Source organism: Leucoraja erinacea, chromosome 32 (genome assembly GCF_028641065.1).
Source record: "Leucoraja erinacea ecotype New England chromosome 32, Leri_hhj_1, whole genome shotgun sequence".
In the NCBI taxonomy this organism is placed as follows: Eukaryota; Metazoa; Chordata; class Chondrichthyes; order Rajiformes; family Rajidae; genus Leucoraja; species Leucoraja erinaceus.
In genome coordinates, this window is record NC_073408.1 from 6,076,903 (window position 1) to 6,089,202 (window position 12,300).

General features: G+C 43.9%; 1 protein-coding gene across 9 annotated transcripts in view; it reads left to right on the top strand.

Moving 5' to 3' along the window:
- Nucleotides 1-12,300, top strand: part of ncam1a (neural cell adhesion molecule 1a) — a 335,029-nt gene that overhangs the window by 297,823 nt on the left and 24,906 nt on the right. Inside the window, exon 17 of one of the 9 annotated variants that reach the window (XM_055660644.1) lies at nucleotides 185-1,365. The exons of 7 other annotated variants lie outside the window; for them this stretch is intronic. In XM_055660644.1, the coding sequence (XP_055516619.1) occupies nucleotides 185-264 (80 nt within the window). In that variant the 3' untranslated portion in view covers nucleotides 265-1,365. Of the gene's footprint in view, nucleotides 1-184; nucleotides 1,366-12,300 lie in introns of those variants that run through there. One more of the 9 variants, XM_055660646.1, reaches the window with a different exon arrangement.

Here is a 12,300-nt window from a genome sequence, read left to right on the forward strand (position 1 = left end):
TTTCTCTCTCTCTCTCTCTTTCTCTCTCTCTCTCTCTCTCTTACCCCTTCCCCCTCCCTCCCCATCTCCCACTTGTTCGTCTCCATGTGTGTTTCCATTCCCCCACACCCTTTATTTTCTCTGTACACCAAATGACTTAACTGGTCACTTTGTCTCACCAAACTCTTTTGTTCTCCTTGAACAGCAACCTTGGGTGGCTCATCCATCTCATACACGCTCCTCTCGTTACTTTTCTCCGCTGTTCTGTTTGTTCTGATGTGTTAAGACTCGCCCTTCCCACTCCCCCTCACCCACCCCGTTTAAAGGCATGCCAGTTTTCTTCCCAAACAGCTCAGCTCATAACCCTCAGTTGCCTCGCCCGCATTTGTGTATAAATCTGAAACAAAATTGTACCATGTTGATGTAGTACACGAGGGGGAAAAAAAGCTATTTAAACGAAATGTCAAAAAGTCTGAATTTATATGTCTGCACACTCGGGTTTCAATTGAATGTCCGCTGATTCCTCTATAGACTCTTGAGCCGCGATTCTCTTCTTTATGCAAGGATCCGTCACTCTCTATCATTTCATTCCACAGTTTGTTTCTCTTTCTGTACCTCCCGTTTGTTTGGTGTTTTTTTCTTCCTTCCTTCCTCCAACAATCATTAATGTATCTTGGCAGCCTGCTGACTGGAACCAAGGCTGGAAGGAATTGGAAACTGTATGTGTTATGAACTGAATAAAAAACTGTGCTTTAAGTGTTGCATCTGGAACAGCGACAAAGGAGTTTCGTACAAAAGTTATTGTCGATTTAAAGTTTAATTGAAAGATAAAAAAAGATTAAAAATGTAATTTCTGAAGAGAGTCATGTTCCATGAATGAAGCCCAGGTGCTTTTGCTGTATTTTGCCAAATAGTATTTTAGTGTTGATGCAAGCACACGCAGACAAAGCTTATCTCAATACACAGCTTGATTAAATATGTTTTAATTTTACACCAGTTTGCTGGCATGTGTACTGGAGGCTTCTGGAAGTGTCAAGTGTTTTTTTTTCCAATGCTTTCTCTCACTGCTTGTAAGCAAGTTAATGTAATCCCTTGATGTCTGGCTGATATGATAGATTTGCCTTATATGTGGAGAACCTAATTTGATGGTAGTTTTTAACAGATGTTTTTAAAGAAGTGTCATTGATAACCAAGATTTATGAAGGTGGTGTTAAGATTTGCTGAAGATGCACAACTGACTAAATTCTATTTCCTTAAATAAACAGTTTTCACGAAGAGAAAGTTAGTTCTTCTCTACGCATTTTATTTATTTATTCGATTTCATAATTCATGTCCCTGTTAACATTATATGGCTGAGAATCATATTTTTCATTAAAACACAACGCAGCAATGAAATCAATCTTGTATAGAGATCTTTTAATTGTGCGGTCTTTGGCAGCATCTGAAAATGAATGTGCTTATATAAACCTCTCAAAAACAGAATCAGGAGGTTCCTGGAAAGATTTGGACAAATTCAAGGCAAAACATGTTGTTCTCTCCCGAAAAAAACCCCAGCTTTATATATCTGCTGAAAGCTCTTGTTGGGCTAATCTTTGCTCATAATTAATGGGTGATGAGGATGTAAAATATTAATTGGTGATGCATTGAAAAACATGTCTGTATTGTAATCACAAAGCATGATATCTGCATTGTTCCGACTTGGAGTTTGCAGCTGGTGACGTTTCTAACTTTGTCCTTTCTTTGGCTAAAACTTTTTTTCCCACAGAAAAGCATCCGATAAACACTTTACTAATCTAAACAAAGCGACTTAGCGGGAATGATAAGGTAGACAAAAATGCTGGAGAAACTCAGCGGGTGAGGCAGCATTTATGGGGCGAAGGAATAGGCGACGTTTCTGGTCGAGACCCTTCTTCAGGCTGTTATAGGCGATGTTTTGAGGCCTTTAACCAGAATGATAATACCGTTTTAACTCCAACCGCAATGATATCTTTAAGCAGTGCCCCATCTCATGACACATGTGTTTATTGGATGAGATTTCATTGTTTGGAGAAAATTAAAATGAGTGCAGTTCAAATTAGTTGAGATCAGTATGTGTAGGAAGGAACTGCAGATGCTGGTTTAAACCGAAGATAGACACCAAAAGCTGGAGTAACTCAGTGGGTCAGGCAGCATCTCTGGAGAAAAGGAATAGGTGACGTTTGGGTTAAGATCCTTCTTCAGACTCAATAGGTGGCATTTTGGGTCGAGACCCTTCTTCAGATGGGCCTCGACCCAACGTCACCTATTCCTTCGCCCCTATTCCTTTTCTCCAGAGATGCAGTCTGACCTACTGAGTTACTCCAGCATTTTCCTTCTTTCCAGAGATGCTGCCTGTCCAGCTGAGTAACTCCAGCATTTTGTGTCTGTCTTCGGTGTAAACCAGCAGTTAAAGCAGTTCCTTCCTGCACATTGAATGGCGGAGTAGACCTGATGGGCCGGATGGCCTAAATCTGCTCCTATAACTTATGAACGCACAAACCTGGACATTTATTTGTTTTCAGGGTTTTCATTTGCCAAGGGCCAGCAATTGTGATCCCAGCTACAAAGACAGATGTGTACAGCAATTCGTTCTTCCCCCGCACAATTAAAGCATGGAATAATCTCCACCCTACTATAGTTACCCAACCAGATGCAACTAAATTTAAAGTAGCTCTTTCTTCCCAATAACCCTTTCTGGCTTAAGCCCTCCCTTCACCACCTCCAGTTTAAATTCCATTTGGAATATTTTGGAGGACCAAGAAACCAAGAACCAAGAACCTATTATTGACAATCCCTAATTTCTCCGAAGGAGGTGAAGCTGAACACATTCCATGGACTCTGCTGCAGATGGGATTTGAACCCGAGTCTCTGGGGAGCTTGTTCAGATTAATCTCGCAATTTAACTACTGCACCACCACAGCACACAAAGCTTTTACTGGAAGGCACAAAATGAGAAGATAGGAAGGAGAAGCCTTGAGCAGGATAACCTGTGGAAGCAGAGCATCTTCATTGATCACACAGCAAAGTAATTTCCATGCTGACATTGTTTTTTTTTAAATATCATTACATATCCTACAGGGCACAATTCATGGTAATCCCCATCATGTGCAAAAATAACCTATTTATATTTAATTGGTTTTGTACAAATCAGCAAGTATTTAACAAGATTTAGCATGCCAAATCCAAATGTATTTATCCTACATGCACGGATATTCCCCAGCTGAAATGACATTAGTACGAGCGTGTTCCATCTTATTTAACAACATCAATTCTTGTCCAGCAATAATCGACTGTGAGTGGGATACAAATCACACAGGGTCAACCACCAAACTGATGCAACCACCATTCTGTGGCAAGGGGTTGAATCATTCGGAGTTGATGCCAGTACCAAATGCAATTTGTGCATCTTCTCTGTCAACAAACAGCAGGAAATGCACTGAGGCAACTTGCAGGTCAGACTGCATCTCTGGAGAAAAGGAATAGGTGACGTTTTGGGTCGAGGCCCATCTGAAGAAGGGTCTCGACCCGAAATGTCACCTATGAGTCTTTCAGTCACTCTAGGCTTCTGCTCTTTCATGCACTCAGCAGGTCAGACTGCATCTCTGGAGAAAAGGAATAGGTGACTATCTTTGTTATACACCGAGGCAGTTCCTTTTTATTACTGAAGAAGGGTCTCGATTTCCTTCGCCGAAATGTCACCCCTATGATTTTTGTCTTTCAGTCACTCTAGCAATGGCTTCTGAGATTTTTCATGTCTGCATTTATCCCATCTAAAGCATAACAATAAGTTTTAATTTGACACCTAATTCCTTTCTATCTCAAGCAAGTTATTCCATTTTCATACCTTTCTTAACCCCTATATGGAATCAAACCAGCAGCCTGTGCTGTGAGTTACTCTTAAAAATTACGAGCAGTTTGATTGTGAAACTATAAATAATCTTGTTATACACCAGCATAATTAGTTAGTTCCAATTGTTTATTTACAATTATATCTAAACACTATCCCTCCAACTGTGTGCTGGCCAGAATCACATACAATTTCCTTCGCTCCACAGATGCTGCTGCACCCGCTGAGTTTCTCCTGTGAAGCATTTTTGTCTACCTTCGATTTTCCAGCATCTGCAGTTCCTTCTTAAACACAGAACTAGTGTTATTGGTGATTAACCCTGGGGCTTGGTAGACGCTGAGAGAGTGATTTTTAAACTACTGGAGTAAAAACTAATAATCTTTTGTGCGGGTCAGCGATTTTCAGTTAATTATTTACTAGGCTGAACAAATTGGAACAGCCTAGTAAAAAATCGGTTTTGAGCGCCATTCACACGGGGTTGGGTCCGATTCAGGTAGGTTTTGACGTACCTACTTCTTATCACATCACATACAATACTCCAGGTATTCCTTAACCACAGGGCTAGAACATAGTAAGATGACATCCCTGCTCTTGTACGCTGCACCTTAGCCGGTGGAAAGCTTGCCTTCATCTGCTTTCTTCACCTCCCCCTCCCCCCTGATGTTTCAGATTGTTTTCAGACATTCATGGACTTGTACCTCAAGGACTCTCTGCCTATCTCCTCCCCAAAGGTCTCTACTCCCATCAATTGCCAACAGGCAGATGAATAAAAATGTTCAGAAATGTTGGAAAAGACATCATGATGTACTCACGCCCTTCAGAGCTGTGTCACCCTTTGTCTCCTGATGTGGTTTGAGAGGAGCTTAATAATAGTCTTAACCCCGTATTTTTCACATCTTGTGGCCACGTCGCATTGATCATAAGCAGAGAGCAGTGCAATCTCCGCTGGCATTGAGAAATGGCTGCCAAAGACTAGAGGGCACAGCTTTAAGGTAAGAGGGACAAAGTTTAAAGAGTATTTGTTTAGTTTTAGTTTAGAAGCACAGCGTGGAAACAGGCCCTTTCGGACCGCTGAGTCCACGCCGACCAGCGATCACTCGTACATCAGTTCCATCCTGCACACGCAGGACAATTTACACAAGTCCATTAACCCACAAGCCTGTTCGGCTTTGGAGTTTGGGAGGAAACCGGAGCACCCGGAGAAAACCCACGGGGTCACGGGTGGAACATGAAAACTCCACCAATGGTCAGGATCGAACCCAGGTCTCTGGCGCCGTAAGGAAGCAACTCTACCGCTGTGCTACCATGCCGCCCACAAAACTTAGTGCGAGGCAACTTTTTTACACACTGCTTCCACTGCATATACTTATCTTTTCTTAAATGAGGGGACCATTGCTTGGTTCTCTCTACCCCCCCCCCCCCCCCCATGCCAGACCCCCCCTTAGTTCTCGGTGCCCCCCCCCCCCCCCCAATGCTGGGTCCTTCTTTGTTCTCAATGGCCCTTAAACACTGTAATAACTGAAGACCTGCCTCTCCAACATTTCCCCTATCAAATAATAGATGTTTGGTTTGCTTTCCTCAATACCTGCTGTGACGGCAAAAAGCCCGTTACAGATTGTGCAGCAGCTCAGCGTGACCTGTCTGGAGCTCAGAACCCTGCACTCCCTCGCCACTAGGATAACCTGCTCTTATTTACTTTTCCTTTCAGAGTGAGAAGTCTCCCCTGTTATCCCCTATTTGCCAATACTGCTCACTCTACTGAGCCTAACTTTGGTCTGATTCTTCTGCAAGTTAGTATCCTGCCTTTGAATAGTAAATTGTAGTGTTTTATAAAACACGCTCCAATTGCACCACCACGTAAGTCATCAGCAAACTTGACTGCATTCCCATTAGCACCTTTACCCAAGTCATTTGCATAGAATGCGCAGTGGTAGAGTTGCTGCCTCACAGCGCCAGAGACCCAGGTTCGATCCTGACTACGGGTGATATCCGTACGGAGTTTGTACGTTCTCCCCGTGACTGTGTGAGTTTTCTCCGGGCGCTCCGGTTTCCTCCCACATTCCAAAGACGTGCAGGTTTTTGCAGGTTAATTGCCTTCTGAAAATTGTTTAGGATAGAGATAGTGTAAGGGTGAACGTTGGTCGGCGTGGACTCGGTGGACCGAAGGGCCTGTTTCCGCTCAGTGTCTCTAAACTAAACTAAACTAAACTAAACTTGTAAAATATTGAGGCCCTCAGGATTGATCTAGAGAACTCGTTAGGTTTTGCCAACCAGAAAAAGACCCGTCATCAAGCACTAACCACTAAACACTGTAGGGGGGAGTAACTTTTTCACACAAAGGGTAGTGGGTGCATGGAACGAGCTGCCAGAGGAGGTAGATGAGGCAGGGACTATCCCAATGTTTAAGAAACAGTTAGACAGGTACATGGATAGGACAGGTTTGGAGGGATATGCCCAAAACTCGGGCAGGTGGGACTAGTGAACTGGGACATGTCGGCCCATGTAGGCAAGTTGGGTCGTAAGGGCCTGTTTCCACACTGTATGACTCTTGTGACTATGACACACCAATACGTTACCTGCACCACTGTGGACTCTTACATTCTCCAGTAGCCTTTTGATGAGATAAAAATACATCTGATAGTTTCAAAACTGACTGCTGGCTTTCCTTGCAAAGCTTCTCTCCTGCATTAGATAACGATTCGTCCTCAGAGCTTCAATTCCATTATCATCTCAAATGTCAGATTGTAAGAATATGATAGTTGAAAATGTAATTTACTGGAACCTTCATTGCAGAAGTTTTCAATTCCCCTGTAATGTCAGATCAGCTTTAATAACACTGGCAGTTCACAGATGAAAATCCATCTCTAATTTCCAATGTACTGCAGTTACACAAAGGAAATAAAATGATTCTAAGGCATAAATTGCGCTTAAAAAAACGACCAGTATTGTCAGAAATCATATCAAAGTGGCACTAAATGTCCAAATGTTTGGCAGCAAAAATTGGGAGAAATTCTTGGAACGAGTCCCACAGATAGATACTGGGCAGTTTTCTTACAGAATAAAGTTCACTCTTATCAGATTTTTTGCCGCATTTAGTTACCCAGAGTTCGATGAATTCGGATTTATATCATACTTTGCATGTGTTGTCCATTGGCTTGTGTTTAGTCAGCCTGGCATAGAAGATTACAGCACAGGAACAGGCCCTTCGGCTCACAATGTCCATGCTGGACATGATGCCAAGATGGACCAATCTCCTCTGCATGCACGTGATTCTTATCCATGCATGTGGCCACCTAAAAGCTTCTTAAATGCCACCATTGTAGTTGCCTCCACCAATACATTCCAGGCAGGCACTCACTGTGTGAAATAACTTACCCTGCACATCTCCTTTAAACTTTGGTCCTCTCATCTCAAAGTTATACGCCCGCTGGTCTTTGATGCTTCCACCCTGGGTCGAAAGTTCTGACTGTCGTTGCTTCTCAAAATGTTATATTCTTTGTTATGTTATCGGATCTGCCCTTGATCTCCGATGTTCTAGAGAGGACAATGCAAGTTTGTTCAACCTCTCGTTATAGCTAATACCCTCCAATACAGGCAGCATTCCGATAACCGCCTCTCTGCAGCCTCTGCAAACCGTTCCCATCCTTCGGGTAATGGGGGCGACCACAGCTCCACACGGTACCCCAAAGATGCGACCCAACCCGACCAAAGCCGTATAAAGCTACAACTTGCTGACGCTTATACTCAATGTCCCGATCAATAAAAGCAAGAATGCCACATGCCTTTTTTTACCACGCCCTCCACCAGTGTAGAAACTTTAGGAGGGCCTTTTCATAAGAGAGAGATGGAAATGGGCATTAAATCAATCCATTCCATTGTGCTCTTCATATATTTGTAGTGATGGATGTTTCTACGAAAACATTAACATCAGTTCTTGGCTCCAAGTTTCAGGAAAGATGTTGTCAAGCTACAAAGGGTACAGAGAAGATTTATGATGATGTTGATCTTATAGAGGTGTCTGAAATCATGAGAGGAATAGATAGGGTAGATTCATAGAATCTCTTGCTCAGGGCAGCGGAATCAAGCACCCGAGGACATACGTTTAAGGTGAAGGGGAATCGATTTGATAGGAATCTGAGGGGTAACTTTTTCACACAGAGAGTGGTCTTCTCATCTTGCGTATGGAGTGCACATCCTAAAGTTGTAGGACAACTTGTTCTATTTGATTGTGCACGCCAGGTTGATTGCATTTGCGCCAGGTTGATTGCGTGAAGGTTGCAATCTCCCATCCCACAAAGGTTGGTGGGTGTATGGAACAAGCTGCCAGAGGAGGTAGTTGAGGCAGGGACTAACTATCCCAACGTTTAAGAAACAGTTAGACAGGTACATGGATAGGACAGGTTTAGAGGGATATGGGCCAAAGCAGACAGGTGGGACTAGTGCAGATGGGACATGTTGGCCGTTGTGGGCAAGTTGGGCTGAAGGGCCTGTTTCCACGCTGTATCACTCTATGACTGCGGTATGGCAGACTCTATTTGTTTTAACTAATGTGTAGATGATGCAAGGAGGCAGCCTATTGACAGCATTGATGTTGCTAATTTACAGCTGCCCATGTTACACGTCGGGACATAATGTGTGAAAGTGAATTACTAGGCTTCCATTTAAACAAATGGTTCTGGTAATGTGATAAACAATGAAGGAGGCCAGGCAGCTTATGAATACTGGCAGAGGCTTATATTGAATTTACGAGAACATGGCCATGTTTATTTCTTCCTTATTATTGTCTGTGCCATAAAATTATGCATTTGTGTGGCTTTTCTAATCATTATGCACCAGGCAAGATGCGCTAAGAGGGTTCGACTGCTGGAGAAAATAAAATACTTTTAAGTCACGTTTCAGAAGCTAAATAAACATGACACCTCCCAAAGAGGTTTGAGATTATTATTGTCAGGTATTCCGAGGTACAGTGAAAGGCTTTGTTCTGAACGCCATCCAGTCAGATCAGGTAAAACTATGCAAGAATTCAGGGCGGGCGCGATGGGGCAGCGGTAAAGCTGCTGCCTTTCAGCGCCGGAGAGCCGGGCTCGATCCTGACCACGCGCGCTGTCTGTACAGAGTTTGTACATTTGTACATTTGCAATTGACCATTTTTCCAAAGCCAAGTAACCTACCCATCTTTGGAATGTGGGGGGGAAACCAGTGCACCAGGACAAAACCCACGTGGTCACAGTACACCGTACGGACAGCACCCGTAGTCAGCCTCTACCGCCTCGCCACCAGGAGGTGGCGGCACTGGGCCTTCACACGTCTTTGAATTGTTCCCAGGCTAAGAAGGATTCCAAAGGGTATTTTTCTTTTAACTACCGTTCTCCTTTAGGCAATGCTTAGCCTGTGCTAAACATCAGATGGAGAAAACAAGTTCGGTGGCAAGGGGTATGTGTACTTGAGTTGGGATTCATCTGTGTTTGTGGGTGGACCGATGGTTTCATCACTGCCCGGGGTGATATTGGACACACCCAGCAGTCTCCACGTGTGTCAAATGCTGGGTGAGCCAGCCAACACAAAGGACTAAAGGACCACAACCGATCGCAATTGTGAGCAGGTTTTGGGCCCCATGTCTAAGGAGGGATGTGCTGCCTTTGGAGAGGGTCCATAGGAGGTTTACGAGAATGATACCAGGAATGATTGGGTCTCGACCCGAAACGTCACCTATTCCTTCGCTCCATAGATGCCGCCTCACCCGCTGAGTTTCTCCAGCATTTTTGTCTACATTCCAGACGTGAGGATGTTGGCTGTCGGATGTTGCGTTCTGTTCCACTCACATTTCACATCCACTCACATCTGGATGATCAGCCACGATCATATTGAATGGCGGTGCAGGCTCGAAGGGCCGAATGGCCTACTCCTGCGCCTATTTTCTATGTTTCCTCGGTTCATGAAAGATCTGTGCCTCGTGCCAGATGTGCACAACATCCAAGCTGGTGCCGGGATTGCGGCAAGTAACATAAGCACCAAAACGGTTTCAGTCAAACCATCTCCTTTGAACATTCAATGAAATCAACAGCAGGGATCACCATTGACCAGAAACTGGTCAGAAATATAAATACTGCGATTACTAAAACAGGTTACGGATAGCACAGAGGCGCAGAGGTAGTTCTGCTGCCTCGCAGCGCCAAAGACCCGGGTTCCATCCTGACTTTGCGGAGTTTGTACATTCTCCCCGATGACCTGCGAGGGTTTTCTCTGAGTGCTCCAGTTTCCTCCCACATTTCCCATGTTTGTAGGTTCATTTGGTATCGGTAGAAATTGTAAACTGTATCCAGTGTATAGGATAGTGCGAGTGTACGGGGATCGCTGGTTGATGCGGACTTGGTGGGTGCTAGTGCAAAGCGGGATAAAAACGCCCTATCATAGACATCTTGACAGTACCGATTGAGAAAATGCATCATATCAAATTATTCTATTGGTTCGCCCTCACTGAATGGGTTCAATTTCAATCAGTCCAGATGTGAATAGATGCCAAGATCTATAACAATTTCAAACCAGTGGGAATCGTTGTAATGTTTACTTCTTGTGGTGACCGTGAAATCGATCTGTGAATGGGAGATCGCTCTGAAAGTTGCCGGAGTGAATGAGGCCAACCACAAACAGTACTGCAGTGATGTTCTCGTGTTTGAGCTTGTGGCCGCATTGTTGAATTCCTCCACTCTGTCCGCCTAAACCTGCCTGATCTCCCGGTTGCTCGACACTTTAACTCCCCCTCCCATTCCCACACTGACCTTTCTGTCCTGGGCCTCCTCCATTGTCAGAGTGAGGCCCAGCACAAATTGGAGGAAAGAACTGCAGATACTGGTTTAAACCGAAGATAGACACAAAATGCTGAAGTAACTCAGCGAGACAGGCAGCATCTATGGAGAGAAGGGTCTGAAGAAGGGTTTCGGCCCCGAAACGTTACCTATTTCCTTCGCTCCATAGATGCTGCTGCACCCGCTGAGTTTCTCCAGCATTTTTGTGTACCTATGGAGAGAAGGAATGGGTGACGTTTCGGGTCGAGACCCTTCTTCAGATTGTTTCTATATCTTTGTGATACTGCTCCATTATGTATCCTCGATATCAGTTCTATATCCTTGCTTTCATAACAAACGTTAAGCGGCACGGTTGCGCAGTGGTAGAGTTGCTGCCTTAAAGCATTCACAGCGCCAGAGACCCGGGTTCGATCCTGACTACGGGCGCTGTCTGTACAGAGTTTGTACCTTCTTCCCCTAACCGCGTGGGTTTTTTCCCAGACCTTCGGTTTCCTCCCACACTCCAAAGACGTACAGGTTGGTAGGCTAATTGGCTTGGTGTAAATGTAAATAGTGTGTGTAGGATAGTGTTATTGTGCGGAAATCGCTGGTCGGTGCGGACTCGGTGGGCCGTAAGGCCTGCTTCTGCGCTGTATCTGTAAACTAAACTAAAAACAAAAGCCTTGATGAATGAGAATGCAAAATGGAGTAAAAGGAATAAATCAAGGATGTGGTGTCGTCTAATTTCATTGTTTGACAACAGGATGTTAATATGTGCATAATCTTCATGTTCACTCCCAGACTGCTGAGGGTGACTTAATTCTGGTGCAGAGTTTTATGGTTCAATGCTGATATGAATGAAATGGAAATATTTCATTTTATGTCGACCGTGAAGTTAATGCATGTTGTCAAGTTATCTGGAATGTACGCTCCTTAATACAAATTGCAATCTGTTCTTGGCATTAGACTTTAGAAACAGATCTAGGTCTCTGGCGCTGTAAGGTAGCAACTCTAACACTGTGCCACCGCACTGCACTACATTCACAACGCCATTCCTTGAGGTGGAGCGCGTAGTGTGATATCTTGCGTCCCTTAAATACTCTGATTATCGAAACAGTTAAACTATAATGGGATTTACTGCCGTTCCAAATTATCGTACACACTCATGATAGGCAATAATTCTTGCATTCCTGTGGTGGAAACGTTGAAGAAGACAACCACGGAACCAGAAAATGAAGATAAGCTTTTTTGTTGTGTGCTAACCAGTCAGCAGAAAGACTATACATGATTACAATCAGTGTACAGATACATGATTAAAGGGAATGTTTAGAACAAGATAAAGTCTAGTAAAGTCTGATAGTCCGAGAATCTCCAATGAAGCTCAGTGAAGGATTATTAGTTGCTTCTGACCTTTCTTCACATCCATTCACATTGACATCTCATTGGGATTGTTTGCCTGCTCATCAACATTGTGGGAGAAGGAATTTTCCAACTTCTAATTCAACTCCCACTGAGACACTGGGGTTGAAAATTGCTTGTGTGATGTATGTGCTAAATACATCAGTGGAGCCCAGCTTTAGTTATGGTCACAAGCTAACCACGTTACTACCATGTGGATTCAATGTATACAACAAGCCAAATTGTTGGCCCTTCATTTTAAATTTTCAGTCA